This window comes from Nicotiana sylvestris, chromosome 6, assembly GCF_000393655.2.
Source record: "Nicotiana sylvestris chromosome 6, ASM39365v2, whole genome shotgun sequence".
Lineage (NCBI taxonomy): Eukaryota > Viridiplantae > Streptophyta > Magnoliopsida > Solanales > Solanaceae > Nicotiana > Nicotiana sylvestris.
In genome coordinates this window covers 176,303,763-176,324,392 of record NC_091062.1, presented here as the reverse complement: position 1 = coordinate 176,324,392, position 20,630 = coordinate 176,303,763, and the positions used below count along the sequence as shown (strand labels likewise).

Here is a 20,630-nt window from a genome sequence, read left to right as displayed (position 1 = left end):
ATAAAGTCTTTTAAATTGTATGGTCTAAAACATGTCATACATGAAATGGAAGGTGCATCACATAAATTGAAAAGAAAAAAAAAGGAATTAACAAATTGATATCCAGAAATCCATCCAAGAATTCTTGCCCTTTTATCACTGAAAGTATAGTATAAATGAACTTTTGTATAACCAGTGCAATTTAACCTACTATAAGAATTCATTCGTCTTATTTTTTTGGATTACTAACTTGATTTGCTAATTATTGTTATTACCTTTAGTTACATTTTAATGATAAATTACATTGTATGTACATAGAAGTTAAACCCTTTCTTTCTCTTGTTAGTTGGGTGCTAACTGCCCTTTTTTTCTCATATACCGTTTTCCCATTTAAATACTTTAAACCATGATAGAAATTACATTGGGGAAAAGAAGCGAGAGAATGAGAGGAATTGGACTCTGTCAGCCTTTTAAATAACATATACTAATAGTACGATCTAACATCATTATTTTGTACAACCATTAACAGAAGGCAGGAAAACCTTCAAAACTGTGTTACTCTAATTCTGCATTATGCACAAAAAGAAAGAAAAAAAATTAGTGATCAAAACTTGTTTTGTGATGTCCAGTATTTTGTCATTGGGAAGCAACGGCGAAAATGGGGATATGTTTGGCATGGCTCAGTAGGAGAAGGCAACAATGTGAGTGCCAAAATACCACTGACTGCAGCTGCAACTGCTCCCGCCACAAACGCCGGCAAGTTCCCTCCTCCGAACAATGCATCAAATGGCCCTCCCACTAGTGACACTAACGTCTGTATTTTAACAGAAAAATTACGTATCAACACTTTTTTTATCAAACACAATAACACGTACTTATTTTTCAGCTTCAACACTTCTATCCAAATATATAACGACTTATTCATTAATTCAGCTCCCGCCCTTGAAAAGTATTTTTCAGCATTTGATACTCAAAAGCTACTTAAATTCAGCTAAGCCAAATAGGCTCTAAGTCTTATTTTTCTGTATTAAGTTACTCCATGTGATGACCCAAAAGGTCATCTCGTGTTTTAGAAATCAATTCGGGGTACCGAGGCCGTCAAGACCTTATTTTCTTTCTCCTCGATTTGCAGGCGCACTCCGGGCGCGCTTCCAGAAAACCTTTATGTGAAAATTTGAGAAAATGCTAAATTTTGCCTTTAAAATTGAATTTAAGTTGACTTCGGTCAACATTTTGAGTAAACGGACTCAGACCCGTGATTTGATGGTCCCGGAGGGTCCGTAGTAAAATATGGGACTTGGGCGTATGCCCGAAACTGAATTCCGAGGTCCCTAGCTCGAGAAATGAATTTTTGAAGAAAATTGTTAAACTGAAAATATAATGGGTTTTAGAAATTTAATAATGTTTGATTTTGTTGGTATCGCGCCCGTATGTTGGTTCTGAAGCCCGGTACAGGTTTAATATGATATTTAAGTCATGTCTATGAAATTTGGTGAGAAGCGAAGTTTATATGACGTGATTCGGACCCTCAGTTGTGAAAATAGAAACTTTAAGTGTTCTTGAGAATTTCATTGATTTTGATGCTAAATCCGTAGTTGTAGGTATTATTTATACGATTTGATTGCACGAGCAAGTTCGTATGATGTTTTTAGACTTGTGTGCATGTTTGGTTTGGAGCCCCGAGGGCTCGGGTGAGTTTCGGATAGGTTTCAGGATGTTTTCGACTTAGAGAATTCTGTTGTTTTGCTGTTGCAGGTATTTTGTGCTTCGCGATCGCAAAGTGTAAATTTGTCTGAGGGAGCAATCCTTCTACGCGAGCGCGAGGAACTAGTCACGAACGCGAAGCGTTGGGGGGCATTACCCTTCGCGAACACGACCAGGCTATCGCGGACGCGAAGCGTGGGAACTGGGGGAGGGGAAAGTTACTCATCGCGAATGCGACACTTGGATCGCGAATGCGACACTTGGATCGCGAATGCGACACTTGGATCGCGAACACGGAGGTTGGTGGGAGAATGCCTTCCCGAACGCGATGGGTATCTCGCGAAGGCCTTTGGCTGCTGCGTCTCGCGAACACGAAGAAGGCCTGTCCAGTCTTTTTAAAAACAGAATCGGGATTTTATCAAAAACTCACAACTCTTTCATAAAAACTCGACTTAGGAGCGATTTTGAAGAAGGATTTTAACACCAATTCATAGGTTTGTGTTCTTCAACTCTTTTCCTTCAATTTTCATCAACACCCATTAGATTTCTAGGCCTAAATCTTGTTCTTTAAGGGTAGAAATTAGAAATTTTAGGAGAATTGCGGATTTAGACCCCGATTTGGGGTCGGATTTCGAAACTGATTACATATTTGGGCTCATGGGTGAATGGGTTTTGGTCCGAACCTCGAGTTTTGACCAAGCGGGTCCGGGGCCGGTTTTTTGACTTTTGGGGGGAAAGTTTGGGAAAATTAAATTTGTGCATTGTAGTTGATTCCCTTAGCAATAATTGTTGATATTGAATTAATTGTGGCTAGATACGAGTGGATTTGGAGGTGGAATCTAAAGGGAAAGCGATATTTGAGGCTTGAGTTTGGTCGGGGAATCGAGGTAAGTGTCATTGTGGAGGATTTCATTGATTTTGGTGCTAAATCTGTAGTTGTAGGTGTTATTTATGCAATTTGATTGCACGAGCAAGTCCGTATGATATTTTTAGACTTGTGTGCAAGTTTAGTTTGGAGCCCCGAGGGCTTGGGTGAGTTTCGGATAGGTTTCGGGATATTTTCGACTTAGAGAATTCTGTTGTTTTGCTGTTGCAGGTATTTTGTGCTTCGGTATCGCGAAGTGTAAATTTGTCTGAAGGAGCAATCCTTCTACGCGAACGCGAGGCACTGGTCGTGAATGCGAAGCATTGGTGGCATTACCATTCGCGAACGCGACCAGGCTATCGCGAACGCGATGGGTATCTCGCGAAGGCCTTTGGCCGCTGCGTCTCGCGAACGCGAAGAAGGCATGTCCAGTCTTTTTAAAAACAGAATCAGAATCGGGATTTTATCAAAAACTCACAACTCTTTCATAAAAACTCGACCTAGGAGCGATTTTGATGAGGGGTTTCAACACCAATTCATAGGTTTGTGTTCTTCAACTCTTTTCCTTCAATTTCCATCAACACCCATTAGATTTCTAGGCCTAAATCTTGTTCTTTAAGGTTAGAAATTAGAAATTTTAGGAGAATTGGGGATTTTACAAATTTGGGGATTTAGACCTCGATTTGGGGTCGGATTCCGAAACTAATTACATATTTGGGCTCGTGGGTGAATGGGTTTTGGTCTGAACCTCGAGTTTTGACCAAGGGGGTTCGGGGTCGATTTTTTGACTTTATGGGGAAAAGGTTTGGGAAAACTAAATTTGTGCATTGTAGTTGATTCCCTTAGCAATAATTGTTGATATTGAATTAATTGTGGCTAGATACGAGTGGATTGGATGTGGAATCTAAAGGGAAAGCAGTATTTGAGGCTTTAGTTTGGCCGAGGAATCGAGGTAAGTGTCGTGGCTAACATGCAAGTGAGTAGAATTAATTTGCGTTCGCAATTTAGTTGTTGAGTACGACATACAGGTGAGATGACGAGTATTTATACGTTATTGTCGGGTCATAACATGCAAGTGAGTCTTATACTTGTGACCGTTGTATTCCTTTATACGTACTATTCATGCTTTAAATGGTTAATTCTTCATGTTAAACGAGTTTTACTATGTTCTTCCTTGTTTTGGATATTGGTTGAGTATTGACTCAAGTTGAGATCTATATTGTGAAGTTAAATGTTGAAACGAGGTTGGTTATTGCTGATTCCCTTGCCGGGATGTTATTGTTTCTATTGTTTGGGTGAGGAAGAGCGTAAAGCACGAAGGGTGATGTCGTGCACGATATTGTGAGTGAGTGTTAATGCACGAAGGGTGATGTCGTGTCATATTATGTGAGTGTTCATGCACGAAGGGTGATATCGTACCATGATTTTGAGAGAGTTAATGCACGAAAGGTGATGCAGTGCCGTTTCTGTTGTTTCTTATGGTAAGGACGAGCGTAAAAGTACGAAGGGTGATGCCGTGCACATGTCGCTATGTTATTATTTCTGTTGGTTCAAAGCATGATATTTACTTTGTTTCTTTACTGTATTATTTCCAGAACTTGATATTTCCCCTCAGCATGACCTCCCTATTCCCGTTATTATCTGTTAAATCTCTGTTACTATTATCTTCTCGTATATAATTTAACTACACAGGTTTGTATTGTTGTCGTGTCTTAGCCTCGTCACTATTTCGCTGAGGTTAGGCTGGCACTTACCTGTACATAGGGTCGTTTGTACTGATACTGCACTCTGCACTTTCTGTACAGATTTCGGTGACGGACCTCGTGAGTAGAGTTGGGTTGATGCCTTCAGTCCACCAGGAGACCCAAGGTAGATCTGCCGGCATTCGCAAACACTGGAGTCCCCTTCCCTCTATCTTAGTTTCCTGTTTTCTTTTATTTCGAGAACAGATGAATTTCTTTTAAACCAGTATTTGTAGAAAATTCTTAAAAGTTCGTGAATTGTGACACCAGATCTTTTGGGTAGTCGTGTATTAGTGTTATAAACTGTTATAAAAATTCCGCACTTCATATTTGTTTAGTTTTAATTATGGTTAATCACTGTTATGGTTATTGATTAATATGTTAGAACTGTATCTATTGGCTTGCCTAGTATTCTAAGAGTTAGGCGTCATCACAATCCCGACGGTGAAAAATCCGGGTGGGTCGTTGACACTCCACTTCTCTAGCATTATCACTGCCATTGTTTGTGGCTTAGGCTACAAATACATTTTGTTTTTTATTTTTTTTATTATGATTTCGAACATTGAAACATTATCAAGTTAGGAAAATGAAAATCCGAGAGGTGCAAATTAAATATCCAACGTCAGTCACATTTGTTTAAACTAGAAAAGGCAAAAGACATCGAGAATATATACGTGAGAAAGTTATAGTTATTTTACCTGTGGGACAACTATTGCAAGATTTATGACTCCTTGTGATAGACCTGTGGAATAAAACAAATTAAAAAATATAGTTTTGATCTGATTGTTATTAACATCATAACAAGAATTTTCAGGATTAATTACCTTGCCCTGCCCCAACATTACTGGAATATATAGATGCCATAGCAAATGGGATGCTATAAAGGACCTGTACAAGATGAGATATAAAAAGTAGAGTCAATTTCATTTTAATAGTAAGATTAAGATTAATGATATTCTAGCACGCAAGTAATAGTAGTTGTACGTGTCTTCATACCGTAAGTCAATTTTGTACTACTAGAAATGCAGATGTTAATGATACTACTTGCTTAATAAGCATGTGTACGATATATTTTAAATTAAGTAGAGTTTCCATGCGTTCGCTTAGGTGTGAATCCCAACCTTCCGAGCATTCAATTGGGACGTAAGCACATAGAATTTCCCCAAATTGGATCAACATTGTTTAACAAGTCTTTTTCTTAATTATAATACTTAAAAATACTCAAAAGTCAGCTCATTCAAAATTGTTAAACCAAAAAATGTAGAAAGGCTTTTTTTAGTTGTTACCCCTAATTTCATAATCCTTTCTCTTTGTCCTTTAGTTTACTCAGTAACCAAACACTCAATGTGTTTTATCTCAATGTGCAAATTTTACTTTTTTTATGATTTATATGTTTATTAATTTATAAAATATTAAAAATTGAGCCAAAATGCGGTTAAATTCTTATCCTATTACGTACTTAAATGCATTACTTAATTGTTTGTGTTAAAAGTACCAAATTACAGATAGGTTAATAGAAGAACTCACTGCTAGAGGAATTCCCGTAACAGCATTAAGAAGCAAGGCACTGATCTTGACACCTTGATCCGGCGGCAGAAGTTCGCCGTCGCCGTCGTATCGCCGTGATTTGTCTGCCATTTTTGTAACAAAAACAGTCATGGCCAAGCAAATAGCCAAGATGAAATTGACAATCCCCCATAGCCTTTTTGCACCACCTAGCCACTTTCCAACACACTCCACTCCCAGTGACATTAAACATAGCACCACTGAGCTCAACAGAAGCCCAAATACACCTGCATGTACTCCTTTATTGTATAGATTCCCGTCCCTAACTCTGCCCCCATATACCTGTTCAAAGGAAAAATAAACCAACTAAGAAGCTTCATGCTTGGTTGCTCCTTTAATTTGTGTTCTCCTCATAAATTAATAATATATGCATAAGTTAAGCGAGAATATTTTTTTTTTTTATGCGGTGTAATAAGAATATGGGTATTAGTAATACATGGACTAAAGATGCTAAAATAACAAAACTAACGTTTATAATAGTAAAAAAAATTGTTTTGTTTAAAAACGTTTATAATAGTCAAAAAAATTTGTTTTTTAAAAAGTAAACAAGTAGTACTATTTAAATTAAACCCTCTTGTCTTAATTTATGTGGCGTTGTTTGACTAGCCACAAAGTTAGAAAGAAAAAAAGACTTTTGAAACTTATGATATAAAATAAACTATAGACATTTGTGTGGCTATAAATCATCTTATTAAGGGTAAATGAAAAAATTTAAGTTAAATTTCTTTTAAATAAGTATGTCATTCTTTTTTAGATTGACTAAAAATTAATATTTGTATACAATTCTTGTATTACTAGCTAATCATTACATTACTAATGTCTGCATTACTAATCACGCATAAACAAACAATCCCTAAAAACGAAGGAGGTGTTCTTAATATAGAAGGAGACATTCTAACTATAAACGAAAAGAAGACACATGAATTGAAACGGAAGAAACGAGTATATACAACAACAACAACAACAACAACAACAACAAAATTCAGTATAATCCCACGAGTGGGGTCTGAGGAGGATAGTGTGTACACAGACCTTACCTCTATCTTGAGGATAGAAAGGTTGTTTTCGATAGACCCTCGGCTCAAGGCAAGAAAAGAGTATATATACAGCTAAATAAATACCTCTTTGCCCATCCAGTCAGTGCCATACAAGGTGAATGGAAACCAAGCAATCCAGTTTACAGCTGTGACCATTAGAAGAATCCACACTGATCTTGGCAAATGCTTTAGAGCTTCAAACATCTCTCCAAAAAATAACAATCCTCCTTTTTTTCCTGATGAACCCAAATATTCACTGTTGATGAAATGATCTTTCTGTGGCAGCACTTTTTCATCCACAGCTGTTAAGGCTAAGGTTGTTAAAGTGAGCAATAAAACTACTGAGATCAGAAAACAACTCTTTAGGTTTGCACATTGAACACCACAGGCTTCTGTCTTTGTGAAGGGGAAGATGGTGTAGAGGTGAGAATATGAACCGGCGGCGTTCCCCAGAATGCTTCCCACCGCCATGAAGAATGCGTAGCAAGACTGTCCCGTCCTTATCCGACAGGCTTTCCCGCCGGAGAGATCAGCCAAGAATGCTCTGCACGGACCCTGCATTCAAAATTCGTTCAACAAGTCATATACTGGTATAGCCAAACCTCTCTATAACAGTCTCGTTTGTTTCGATATTTTTTTACTTGTTATAATGAAGTGTTGTTATAGAGGACATATATTACAACATAACATAAAAATCGGTTCCGAAAAAAAATTGACTGGTTTTTATATAAAAATGTTAGTTATATAGAGGTAACTATGTGTCCATCACTATAATAAAGAGTAAATAGGTTAAACCCGCCCTAAACTATTACCATTTTTTGGGTTCACATAACTCTGTGTGAGAAATTACTAGTAAGACCTAAAAATATAAAAGAAATTTCAATATGAGCATGTTAAAGTGAAGCTGTAATTTCATTTACCTGTAACATGTTGTTAGCGACATCAAGGTACCAAAACCCAACGATAAAAGTAATAATGCCAAGCGGCTTAGTTTTTGTATCAAGAGGATCACCAAAAGCATGTCCAATATCAGCAGCAAAGCCAATGAAGATGACGGCGACGGCGACAAGGGAGGAGCCGGCGGCAATGAAAGGCCGACGGCGGCCAAAGGTGGAGGAGAGGTTGTCACTTAAATAACCAACCGCAGGCTGAACAATCATTCCAGAAATAGGTCCACAAAGCCATATAATTGAAGCATATCTGTGTGGAATTCCAAGTAGCTGTAAATAAGGAGTTAACAAAGAGAGCTGAAGTGCCCATCCGAATTGAACTCCAGCAGCTATGGAGGCCACCATTACTATCTTCCAACGTGGTGGCAGTACTGGAACAGCTAAATATGGTTGTTGAACTTTCATTTCCATACTACCACTCTCCATTGAAATATCAATCCGTGTTTAAGTTATGTATGACTTGGTCTACAAAATTGTGAAAATATTTAAAACAAATAATTATATGCATCTAAATAAAAAAGGACAACTCTGTGTACTAAGCTATAGCGTGAGGGAATATATGTATCTAAATGATTGGACTGAAATTGATTATGACAAAAAATTTAATGTTAATAAGTGAGAGGTTAAAAAGGTATGTTTCTCTTATTTTAATTGGGTTATTATTTATTAGACCAAAATAAAAAATAAAAAAATATGAAATTAGAAAATATTACCGGAAAGCTGTTTTTTGTGTGAAAAAATATAGTTATATGACTTTGGTGAAAAAAAGTCATAGTTATACGAGTCTATGACCATTTGTGAAATTTACCCCTATAATATTAAATAGAGATTTATAACCATGTTGAATTTGTTGCATTATAATGATGAAAGAAGGAAATTTTTTGTGTATTTTATAATTAATATGGTTGATCATAATAAGAAAGGAAATACTGTCTTGTTCCTATAATGGATTAAGATTTTCAAGAATATTTGTAGCTCAACTCGGCCTAGCTATGCTACTGAACTAGATAATTGGTTTCTGTAACAAAGTCGAGCTCGACTTGATCAGAGAATATTGGCATTCTTACATGCCAAAACAAAAAAAGATCATATAACATATTCTCACGTTACAGAAAACAAAATCACTAGAAGGAATGTGTTTCAGTATCAATCTTATATATATATATATATATATATATATTCTATGTCACAAGTAAAAGAACGTACATCAAAAAAGGATGAAAAAATATGGATGAGAAGGAAAATGGGAATACCATTTAAGGTACTGAAAAAGGAAAAACGTAGTAATAGACAGAGAGAGGAGATGTTCTTGTTCTCTCTTCCTTCTTTTCTTTTTCCTTTTTCAAAATGATTAATAACTCTAAGAGGAAAAAAGACCTCTGGCGCCCTTGTAGAGCGCCAGAGAGAAAGAAGAAAGAAAAGCTCTTTCTCTTCTCCAGTTCTTGATCTCTTGCTTTTTCCCTCTTGTCTTTTCTGGATTGCTCTAATGGAAATGGTAGACATCAAAAATGGAATCTACCTCTTCATTATATGTGAAATGCTCTACACTTCCTTGAGAAGAGGAAAATTAAGAGTGTTCCGTGACTTAGGTCTTTTAAAACGGAAGTCCAGTTATTAGAGAGCGTGTAATTCTTTTGCAGAGGACTAGCTTAGGGGTTGTCTTAAAATTACGTGACACAACAAATATATATATAATGTATTTATCATTTGTAACTATACTTTCAAAAAATTACAGAATTTTATAACAAATTCATATGTAGCACTAAAACAAGAGATCAGTTGTTTTGAACTAAAACAAGAGAGGAACTCTCGCATTTGTAGCTCAGTTGGTTAGACCACATGTTTACTAAGCAGGGGTCTTGAATTCGATTCTCAACGAAAGCATTCTATATTTCTATAGTTCACCTTAATTATACTCGTTGTGGGAACAAATACAATCGACACATATTGCATCCTTTGAACAATAGCTATGAATGGTAATTAGGCAAAATACTCTCCATTAATACGGAACAAATCTTTGCTTTTGATTATTAAGGGAAAAATAATATAGAACAACATTCTGTACATATGATGATGGAATTGTGGGAGTCACATTACTTCACCTCTACTAAAAAGCTCAGCTCTATCAAATTTCTCCCACCCACCTATCCGCCAGCTCTTCCCGAGAGGTTTCAAGATACCAGATAGCTCAACTGTATCCCAACTATTCTTTTTTAGAAAACGGAAAAGGCACAGACAAAAAATCACTTTCACTAGTCATAGTACCCTAAATTTACTGGAAAAATTGCAGCAGAACAGACTGCAGAACTTCAACGTGTTTCTGACATCTGATTCACCAACACAAACTAAGTCGTAATACAAGGCACCAGAGGAAGATGATCGGCTCAGCTCGCGCAGAAAGGCAGCCATTTCAGCGGAAAATAATCAAATGCAGTAGAAAGACGACGCATCAAATAAAAGATCCCTCTCTGCCAATGCAGCTATAATATTGTACCATTATGAACCTCGAGTGGTGTCCACTCTGTCAATGACGTCCAAAGCTTTGAGTCGGTCAATGTCAAAGTCGATCACTGGAACAGAAGAGGGTCTCCTGATGGGAAAGGGGTCCTTCCTAGTTTCTCTTATAGGGGAATGGTTACTACTCTTACTCAGCCTATGGAACTTGCTCAACCTTGTTCTTGCTGTATCGAATTCTTGAGACTTGCTAATTCCAGGAGTCAGTTTTCTCTTGCTTACATCCCGAAGCATTTCTTGGTCTTCAACAGTTAATGCAGGAAATGGAGAACTTGGCTTGTGTGTTAACTGATTCATCCTTTGATTAGGGTAACAGCTTGGAGATTTCACAGGAGATCTAATTCCACCGTTTGTAGCATTTCTTGACTGAGTGACAAGATGATGAAGCCACACCACCAGTTCAAGAATATAAGCTTCGGTTTTCTCCTTATCGGCATGATAGAGTGTCTCAATTCTAAGTAGATCAGTCTGGCCAGCAGGTTTCCTGTGCATTTCAGACCAAATGAGTATACATGCTTTTCATAAAACTGGTTCAAGCAGTTAAGAACAAGTTTCATTCAGTTGAGCTCACCCGGTATTTGCCCATTCTCCAACCCATCCAAAGCCATGGTGGGCCCTGCAACAATTTTCATTAACACTGTGAAACAATGATGGAAATAACAATCTGAACTAGTACAGTCAAAGGAGAGAATAGTTGAAATACACCAAGGTATAATGTTCAATTTAGCTCATGTAAAATCTATAAGGACAACCTCCAAACAAACATCCCACTGAATTAAGAGTCTCAAGAAAACTCAAATTAGAATTCCTTTTACCAACCAACATAGTATAGCTGACAAGAAAGTCCCTCAGACTAAGAAACATATGAAGAATCATGGAAAAACTGTAAGCAAAGAAAAATATATTGTAAGGCATCGTATTTTTACTTGGTTGTATTGGTTGCCATGGGAACAAGCCACTGCAGTGTTTTCTCCATTTCAGCTTTGATTTGTTGCACAGTTAACTGCATCAAAAGAATATTGAGTGTTATTAACATTCAATTACCTAGAAGGAAGAAACTTGCACCCCCCCCCCTCTTCTTTACCCACACACACAAAAACCTTAAATGAGAAAACACCTCTTCCTTGAGCTGGAACGATTGCAGTTTGAATCGCAAAGCTGACTTTATGCTTGGTGGCAACCCTTGGTATAAAGCATCTCTTGTATTTGGGGGCACCGAACCTGATCGAGTAACCTGATCATGTAAAATGTGGTACTCTCATTTTGTATTTTCCAATTAGAAATATGTCAACAACTAACTAAATTTAAAAATATTTTTTAAAATGTTGACAACCTAGTAGGTTAACATGGATGCTAATCCAAAATACCAATTAGTTACAATTTCAGCAAGATTGTAAAAACTGTAAGCCATATGATTCCAATACTTAAGGGACCTTTACTGAAAAAGAAACAATGTATTTGGCTGTCTAGAGAGAATCTTTTAAGAAAAGCATAAACCTTCAAGAATTTGAGGCAGTCACCAAATTCGAACATGGGTAATAATCCACCTAGAGTGACCAACAATTGACTTCAAACATTTACAAGGGTCAACTTGAGGCATGTATATTAGCCAGCTATACACGAGGACCAGAACGTTTGGGGTGACAAAGAAAAGATTACATCTTTATTCAAACAAACAAGTCAAAACATCAAAATCAAATAAAAAAGAAATAGGGTGCTTAAGTTGATGTGTAATAGGCCCACCTAATAATAATCCAACATCTTCGGACAACAACACAACAACAATTACGCCTCAATCCAAACAAGTTGGGGTCGGCTATATGAATCCTCATTAACCATGTTACTCCATTTAAACTCATCTCACACCAATATTATACAAAATATTAATTAAAAGGTACTAGAAGTTCTTTGTATTTTCTACTGACATATAAATGACATATAAATCTCTGAAAGTCTAAACAACTCCTCGAAAAGCATACGACATAAAACAAAAGTGCCAACATAACTAAAACATTTTCTCAACTAATAGGTATTTCCTATAGTCCTATATATATATATCTTCTCCTTTCATTGTGCTTTACATTTCGCTAAGTTTGCACGGATCCTAAGAAATTGTAGGTCTTTCGAGAAAATTTCCTTCCGAGTGATTTTAGGTCTACCTTGTCCCTTTTTAACACCTTCATTCCTCATGGTTTCACATCTACAAACCAGTGCATCTTGGCGGCCGACACAAGACATGACCATACTATTTCAAGCAACCTTCTTTGATTTTATCCTCGATATGCGCTACTTGAACCTTCTAGCGAATTTTGTCATTGCTAATCTTGTCTAGCCTTGTATGACTTCACATCCATCTTAGCACCTCATCTCTGCAATATTCATCTTGTGGATGTGTTGGACTATAGCAGCCCAACATTCCAACCCCATGTAACATTGTTGGTCTTATAATTATTCTACAAAATTTCCTTTCACTTTCACTTTAGTAGGCATCCTTATAACATAACATCCCGGTAGCACTTCTCCCTCCGAAAGGATGGGTTGGCTCCGATACCATAGTAGCACTTCTCCCTTTCAACTATCTTGACTTTGATTCTATTCTATGTGTAACGTCTTCATCTAAAAGTAAGTGGATGAGATAGTGAAAACCATGAACGCATTTAGAGTAAGAATCCAAATGCCTTCTATAAAGAATCAACACCTTAAAGTACTGCTTTCTAAATAACACAATAAGCAAGCTAATCTTGGGACTTCCATTTATCGCTTTCAAATTCTAGTCGTGATATGAATTTCACAAATTCAATGGCAATTTGAATATTCTCAATGTGGCAGATTCTGTGGCATTTGTTTGTGGTCCCAATTAATGCACCTCCATCCTTCATTGTAAGTTTGTAACTTCAAAAAGAGATGAGAGAATACAGCTCTATGAAAGAAGAAAATGAGATGAGAGCATATATATTGGGATTAAGATGATGATCAACTGAGAATACACAGAACATTAACGAGGAAGATAAATGTTTGATATATTTATGACAAGAAACAAAAAAAATGCATATTAGCTTAAGGGGGAAAGATACCCACTTTTTTCCATGTTCCATAAAGGATATGAATGAAGGCAAAAGGTTTAATGAGAGCGTCAATAATGCAGCTTCTCGAATAATTGTATGTGCATAAGATGCTTACAAGTGTATCAATCTGAGTAATGATATTCGCATAATGCAATGCAAGACCAGCAGATCCTAATCTCTGATGGTTGTTTTTTATTGGTCGGTCTCCATCTGCAAGGTTCAGTAAAACTATAGCAATCAGGTCAAAAATTTTATAATTCAGTAAAACAGTTTTGTATAACAGGCCAAGAACCATGATAAAAAGTTAAGTTGAAGTTTCAAATGCATTACCAGTGCTGCCAAATGCAGCATGGATCTCCAAATGGAGGAAGTGAACAATGTCAACAAGCTTTTCCATCACCTTCAATTATGGCAAAGCACATATTAGTACAGTCAATTGAAAGGAACCTCAATGGTTTTTATTAAACAAGTCCATCCATCTTGTTCAGCAAGTGGAAACCACATTACAAGTATTGAATAATAGAATAAAAGAGAACACAAAGCAGCACTAACTTGCTACCTCTTCCAATACCCTGGACCAAAGAGACTTCTTTTTCAAGCTTTTAACATGTTTCTTTTGACTTTTCAACTCTGCTCTCAAAATTGCAAGGCTATCTCCTGCATATTTATACGTTAAAACAGTATTTTAAAAAAAAAACATAAAAATAGTATGAAGAAAATAGATACAAAAGATTAGTAAATGAAGATAATGCAAGAGTAAACCAAGAGGAAGCTGGATAAGGAAACAAAGGTCTCACGTCCCATAGAATCACATGAAGTTGGAGAAACAATCTTTACGCCAACTAAAAGTACGGAATAGCCTCAACAACTAGAATTCCCTTACACAAAGCAAACAAAAAGTTAAAGTAACCACTCCAGAAAACAATGTCCTAAATGCTGTCGGGAATCAGTAAGACGCCTGCATACCCTATATGCTAGTTTCCTATAGATTTAAGGTCTTTTTGGTTTGCATTAGTTATCAGATTTGATGATGATTTTTTACTAAATGTGATTGATATTTTCCAATCAGATAGAAGATCTCATTTTATTAAATAAGAACTAAAAATTGCTTTGATGAAGAGTAGGTAGTTTGCCTACGACTATCTCGGCCTCCCACTGGAGCATCTAGCAAGGAGCGGACAGTATGGGACCATGTGATTGAAAATTTGAAAGAATTGAGAGAAAATTAGCGGGATGTCAAAAGATGGAAAGAGATCACGATCAAGGGCACTCTCTTGAGCATTTTAACGGATTAATATTTAGGTATATATACCATCTCTTTTTTTCTCCTTTCAAACAAAGAAAAGTGACTGAAGTTTTTCTCTTCAGAACCGTGTTACGTCTCATTCCTATCTAGCTAGAAAACGACGGCAGAGTCTACCAGCTCAAGATTTCTCCATTAGGATATTTGTCGCACTCCATGGAAACCCCAAGAAGGAGTGCTTCGTCTTAGGCCCACAACATCTCAAATGTTGGTAAGTTACTAATGACATGACAAACTGGAGGCAGATCATTGTAGAGAAATAGTTTATATAAACTTTGAGCATGAATTATTCCTAGACAGATCAGCTGCTTTAAAATAGAAGCTAAAAACACAAAGAGGGTATTCGTGGAGAGATGACCTCTCTGAGTAGCATTTGAGGTATCCTCTTCTTGAACTTTACGTCGACAATCTTGCTCAATTCTGTCCAATGCATGCAATTCATGGTACAGTTCCTGCGAAAGGCATAATAATTAAAATTTACTAAGACCAGATAGTCTTGTCTACTTTTTCTTTTACTTTTTTCGAAAAAGAAGAATTTTGCAATTGCGAGAAAGGTGTAATGCAACGAGATGTCTTCGCTTTCATAAAGTGTTAAGTAATAAGAAGGCAACAATGCTTGCACTCCAAGCATCCATGATAAGCATGAAGCTATTAAATCCCATTAAAATAGAAAAGACTAATCTGCCATAGCGAATATAGAACTGACCTGTCCCGAGATGATCAAACAAAATTTTTGTAAGTTAGAATTGAATTTAATGGGCTTAATTGTAAAGAAGCACTCATTACTGACCAGATCCTGGAACAATCTATGCGAAACTCTTTAAGACACCCCCATCAAGCATTTCTGCTCCTCGCACCCCCTCATTGCTATTGCACTAACTCATTCTATCACTCTCTCTCTCACACACACAATACATGGTATCATGGACTAACTTCTCAACCCATAACCCCATGGTCACCCACTTCACTAACCACTAGGATTGGATGTGCATTTGAAGGGTTGAAATACTTGTTGTACAGGTCAGAGGAACTTCTTTTAATTGTCGGAATACCTATGAGATTCTGCATTGATGCTTTTCATAAAGAAGTTTTTGGGTGAAGTTCTCTACTTTTGTATCTATATTGTATACCAGAGCCCTTCACATCAATAACTTTATTTTAATTTATCCAAGAAAATGGAAAGATAATGAAAGAAATAGGGAAAAAAGGGTCGAGAAACATAGAGATTGAGATGGAACTTACAGCTGTATACTGTACCAAGGTCATTAAATGCAGTATCACAGACTCGGCTTCTTCTTTTAATTGTTTATGAGGTGTCAATTCTGATTCCAACCTGAATGTAATGGAATGAACTACAGATGATGTGAAAATTCATTTCCGAAGCAGTAACAACAAAGCTAGCAAAACTGGACTAAAGTTAGTTTTAAATACTTCTCAAAGTAGCGGTCTAAGTTGTGCCATTGAGGATCTTTGCAACTATTTCCAAAGCGAACCACTTCACAAGAGAATATTTTCAGCTCATCCCTGTCAAATTACAACAAGCATCTCAGTGTTGAGCAAAAAGAAATTGAAAGTAGCATGTGATATATGAATGTTCATGCAAAAAGCTATTTCAGACTCTTTAGCACCTTTTGTCTGCTGCAGCAATTCTCAAGAGCTCATCCATATCTTTTGATATCAACAGCTGCACTCCTTCAGAAGGGAGCACCACCTCCTTCAAATACTTAATGTTCTCTTTTGAAAGGGAATACATAAGATTGGCGCCCTTGACAATTGTATTTGCCACTTCAAATGCCAAAATTGAAATTTTATTTCCCTTGGTTGCCATGCTGGACGCAAAGCCACCACTTAGGCTTAAATTTGTCATGCTGCTACCTAGTGTGTCCAACACATCTACTGCCTTGCCAAGCCCCACAGTACCAGCTCTGCCCAAAAGTGAACTCACTTCTGAAACCTGTCAAGCAAATATAAAACAATTAGATATTACCATTTAGAAACATAACCAATAATTTTCATTGTTTGGAAATTAATACTCTGAATAAAACAAGAATCATTGCCAAAGGATGGTCAAAATAATATTGTATGTACGTGTAAATAATATCGCCATCAATACCAAGTGAGAGTAAAGTAGCATTGCAGCATCTTTAGTCAAAAAGTATAAAGAAAGCTGACCGGGGGGATTTTATTTTATGTGGAAGATTTTCAGATGGTTCGGGTTGCAATGTATCATGCCTCACACCGTGAAGGAGGCACTGTTCAGCTGGGAATTTAGAAGATAGCGGAGAAGAAGAAGAGTGTGGGATGTTGCTCCACTAGTACTCAGGTTGGTTGCATGGAAAGAGATAAATAGAAGAGCTTTTGAAAGGAAGGAAATGGTTTTGTACTTTGAGGAATGGCCTCTTGTCCCTTTTTTTGGTGCACCCATGTGATTCCAGTTTGTATAGACGATTGGTGTCTTTCATAGAGAGTTACATTTCTTTGTAGATTCTCTACCTTTTACCACTTGCATTCAGGAGTTTTTATCATTCACCTTTGTATCTTCCTACAACCTATCTGACATTTGGTTATTGTCAAGACAGTGAAATTGAAATATTCTACATAATCACAAATATAATGAGGGAAAAGGCAAGAAGCATCAGGTTACAGTCAAAGGAAATAACAACGAATAGGGCAACCACTCACCTTTGCCATGGCAACTTGCTTTGACCTTGTTGATCTGGTTTTATTTGATAAAGCCCTAGACAATCGAGGAATTCCATCATCGATATCATCCATATCAACCCCATGAGAAACTGCATTCAACTCCGGAAAAGAGAATGCTGGTTCACTCGGTTGTTTTTCTGTGCTTTCACCCGGTGGAGATTGCATAGACTCATTATTAGCCTGTGTGGGCAACCTATGTGACTGATAAACTGTTCCAGCACCATAATTAAAGTGGCCGTTGACATGTGGAAGGCCACGACCTGTTGTATTCTCACTGGTGGCTCTTCTAGAGCAAAGACCACCCATTGCTGTATAATGACCTTCAACCTACTTAAACCTCAATGTTTCCATCAAGATTTCAGTCAAAATTTTATAAATAACTTAAGAAACTGCTGCAGCAGAGGACTGATCAATAAAGCCACTTCAAGATTCTGTGCTCAAATGGGTCTAAATTACTACATGACCAAATTTACGATGGTCATCAACCTCTGAGCACAGGTACTAGCTACGTCAACTGACTCAAACCTGCAAACCATAACATTAGAAAAGTCAATGTCAAAGAGCATATCCCCTTATCTCAATAAATTGGCAATAAAGCAATGCACCCCCCACCCCCCCAATTGGAGGAAATACTCAAAAAGCATATTCAAACAAAAGAAAGAAAGAAAGAAAGAAATACAGAACAAGTAATGGAATCCAAATGGAACAATGTACAAGATAATTATTGCTAAAATTAGAGATTAGCAGACGATTTCAAATAACACCACTATATTGCCAGATGCCTCACAAGAAGCACTCTACTTGAACTACATATAAGTTAAAATTTTAATTATCTAACTAAGTTTGCACTCACTGCCACAAATTAGCAGGCAGCTACTGATATAAAATCCTAGATCCACATATGCAGCATGAACTATACAGAAGCAAGTGAAAACAAGTAATACTCATAACTTGTCTCATCAGTCAGAAGAACAAAATCAAAACAAACAAAAAGACACTTACATACTAAATAAACACAAACAGTTGTAAACAGATGCTAAAGAAACAAACTTACCAAGTAAGAGAAAAAGATAATAACTTGGATCTGAACAAAGACACAACAGATTCTAAAATCGTTAACCCCTTTTCAACAGGAACAAGATACAGTTGAACAAGGTGAGAAATTAAGGGTAATACAAGTGATTAGTAGATATATTTTTCTTTAATGGGTATTGAATTTTTGGAGAGTATGAGGTGGGGAAGGGGAAGTTGGGTCAAGAATAATGGCAAAGAAGTAAGCAAAGAGACCCCCAAGTCAGACACGATAGAGTAGGCAGAGTTTCTCTCTCACACACACACAGTTACCTATGTTCTTGAAAGACTAGTGACACTATCGAGTAGTAGGGTGCTGTGCCTGCTTGCTGACTCTCGTCATTGGAAAAAAAACACTTACTAATTGAGTTACAGCAATTTTAATGAATTTAACTTTCCGAAGACTATTACAACCCGTTTGGCCAAACTGCAAAAATCAATTTATTTTGAGAAGTATTTTTTTTTTAAATTGCTTTTCTCTAAAGTACTTTTGGTGATAAGCAGTTTGTGTTTGGTTAATTAGTTTGAAAAACACTTCTGAGCAGCAATTAGTGTTTGGCCAAACTTTAAAAAACTGCTTCTAAGTGTATTTTTCTCAAAAGTACTTCTCAAAAAAGTGCTTTTGGAGAGAAACTATTTTTTTCTGTTTCTCCAAAACTGTTTCTGCTTCTCCTCGTAAGCACTTTTTCTTCCAAAAGCTTGGCCAAACACCTCAATTTTCGGCCAAAAAGAAGCTTGGCCAAACAGGCTATTACTTACAAGTTGAGTTGAATTAAAAAGAAATACTATGTTTTTATTATGAGTTCTGATATTCCAGAGTTTGTCATATTTATATTTTTACAATTAATTGTATATACTTAAAATAAGTGAATAATATTATATTTTTAGTTTTTATATGTATCATAAATTCATATGTAAAATATATCTGAATTAACTGTGTCTCTGTTATAGTTTGTACCGCGACTAACTTTTTATATAATATTGAATAATTTCTTTTACGTACATAAAAATATTTGGAACTAAATTCAGTTCAAGATCTATTTTCTTAATATGATATTCAAGGAAAGCACATAATACTATTCAATTCTGATTCATTTTATATTATGTTACTATATTTCATATGTCGAGCTTGTACAGGTTATATCATCCTCATAAGATATTTGACACTTCCTCACTTGAACTAACTTTTAGATTGAGTTAAACATCACATCCATCTTCTATTCAAACCTGGAAAAGAATTAACTATAATTAAATAATAAAATTTTAGTAAAAGATACTTAAGTATTTAATAAAGGGAATCTTACAAAAATATCCCAAAAAAATTCTCACTTACCAATCTCTAGTCATTAATCATAAACTTATGAAAACTAACCTAGTACATATAAAAATTGAAAACCCAAAAAAATAAGGTTCCTTCTCTCCAAGAATCACACACAAAGATCTCCTTTCATATTTTTAAGCGTGATTAGCAACATTAGATGCAATACGGAAAGGAAATTTTATGGATAAGATAGCAAATAAGGTGATGAAATACATACATACATACATACATACATACATACATACATACATACATACATACATACATACATATATATATATATATATATATATATATATATATATATATATATATATATATATATATATATAAATATAAGATTCCAAATATCTAAGCTAAAAAGGACTTTTTAAATGGGTATGGTTGAGAATCATTGGAAACACATAGATGAGTCAATATACAAAATTTGAGGAAGATTGGAGGTGATTTGGACAGAATTGGTATCAAAACTCGTAGTTAAAATCAAGTTTAAAAAAATCATATATGAAACATGTATCTCACACGCAGGTATACATGGATACACATGTTATACATATTTGATATAAATATGATACATATCTTATAGACAAGTGATTCATAGTGTAACAATAACAACAAACCCAATACTTTCTCACAAGTGAGGTTTGGCGAGGGTAAGATGTACACAGTCTTACCCCTACCCCTGGAAGGGCAAAGAGGTTGTTTCTGATAGACTCTCGGCTAGAGAACGGCTGAAAAGAAAAAAGTAATTGCAACAAGTAGGAATAACAACAAGATGAAATAAGATTGAATCCAATAATGCAGTCAAAC

The 20,630-nt window shown here is 36.2% G+C and overlaps 2 protein-coding genes across 2 annotated transcripts; both read right to left on the bottom strand.

Moving 5' to 3' along the window:
* Positions 1-422: 422 nt before the first annotated feature.
* On the bottom strand, positions 423-9,321 carry LOC104228552 (sucrose transport protein SUC8-like). Its single transcript, XM_009781029.1, has 7 exons — positions 9,097-9,321; positions 7,814-8,308; positions 6,978-7,448; positions 5,818-6,138; positions 5,115-5,178; positions 4,989-5,032; positions 423-793 (listed from the first exon to the last, which is right to left on the bottom strand). Exons 2-7 carry the CDS (start codon positions 8,267-8,269, stop codon positions 584-586), a joined length of 1,566 nt encoding a protein of 521 aa, XP_009779331.1. The 5' UTR covers positions 8,270-8,308; positions 9,097-9,321; the 3' UTR covers positions 423-583.
* A 521-nt stretch (positions 9,322-9,842) lies between these two features.
* On the bottom strand, positions 9,843-18,820 carry LOC104228550 (protein PSK SIMULATOR 1-like). Its single transcript, XM_009781028.2, has 13 exons — positions 18,483-18,820; positions 17,408-17,953; positions 16,354-16,679; positions 16,157-16,249; positions 15,968-16,058; positions 15,084-15,177; positions 13,982-14,079; positions 13,753-13,822; positions 13,538-13,632; positions 11,475-11,591; positions 11,284-11,360; positions 10,929-10,973; positions 9,843-10,841 (listed from the first exon to the last, which is right to left on the bottom strand). Exons 2-13 carry the CDS (start codon positions 17,732-17,734, stop codon positions 10,340-10,342), a joined length of 1,935 nt encoding a protein of 644 aa, XP_009779330.1. The 5' UTR covers positions 17,735-17,953; positions 18,483-18,820; the 3' UTR covers positions 9,843-10,339.
* Between the last annotated feature and the right edge of the window lie 1,810 nt (positions 18,821-20,630).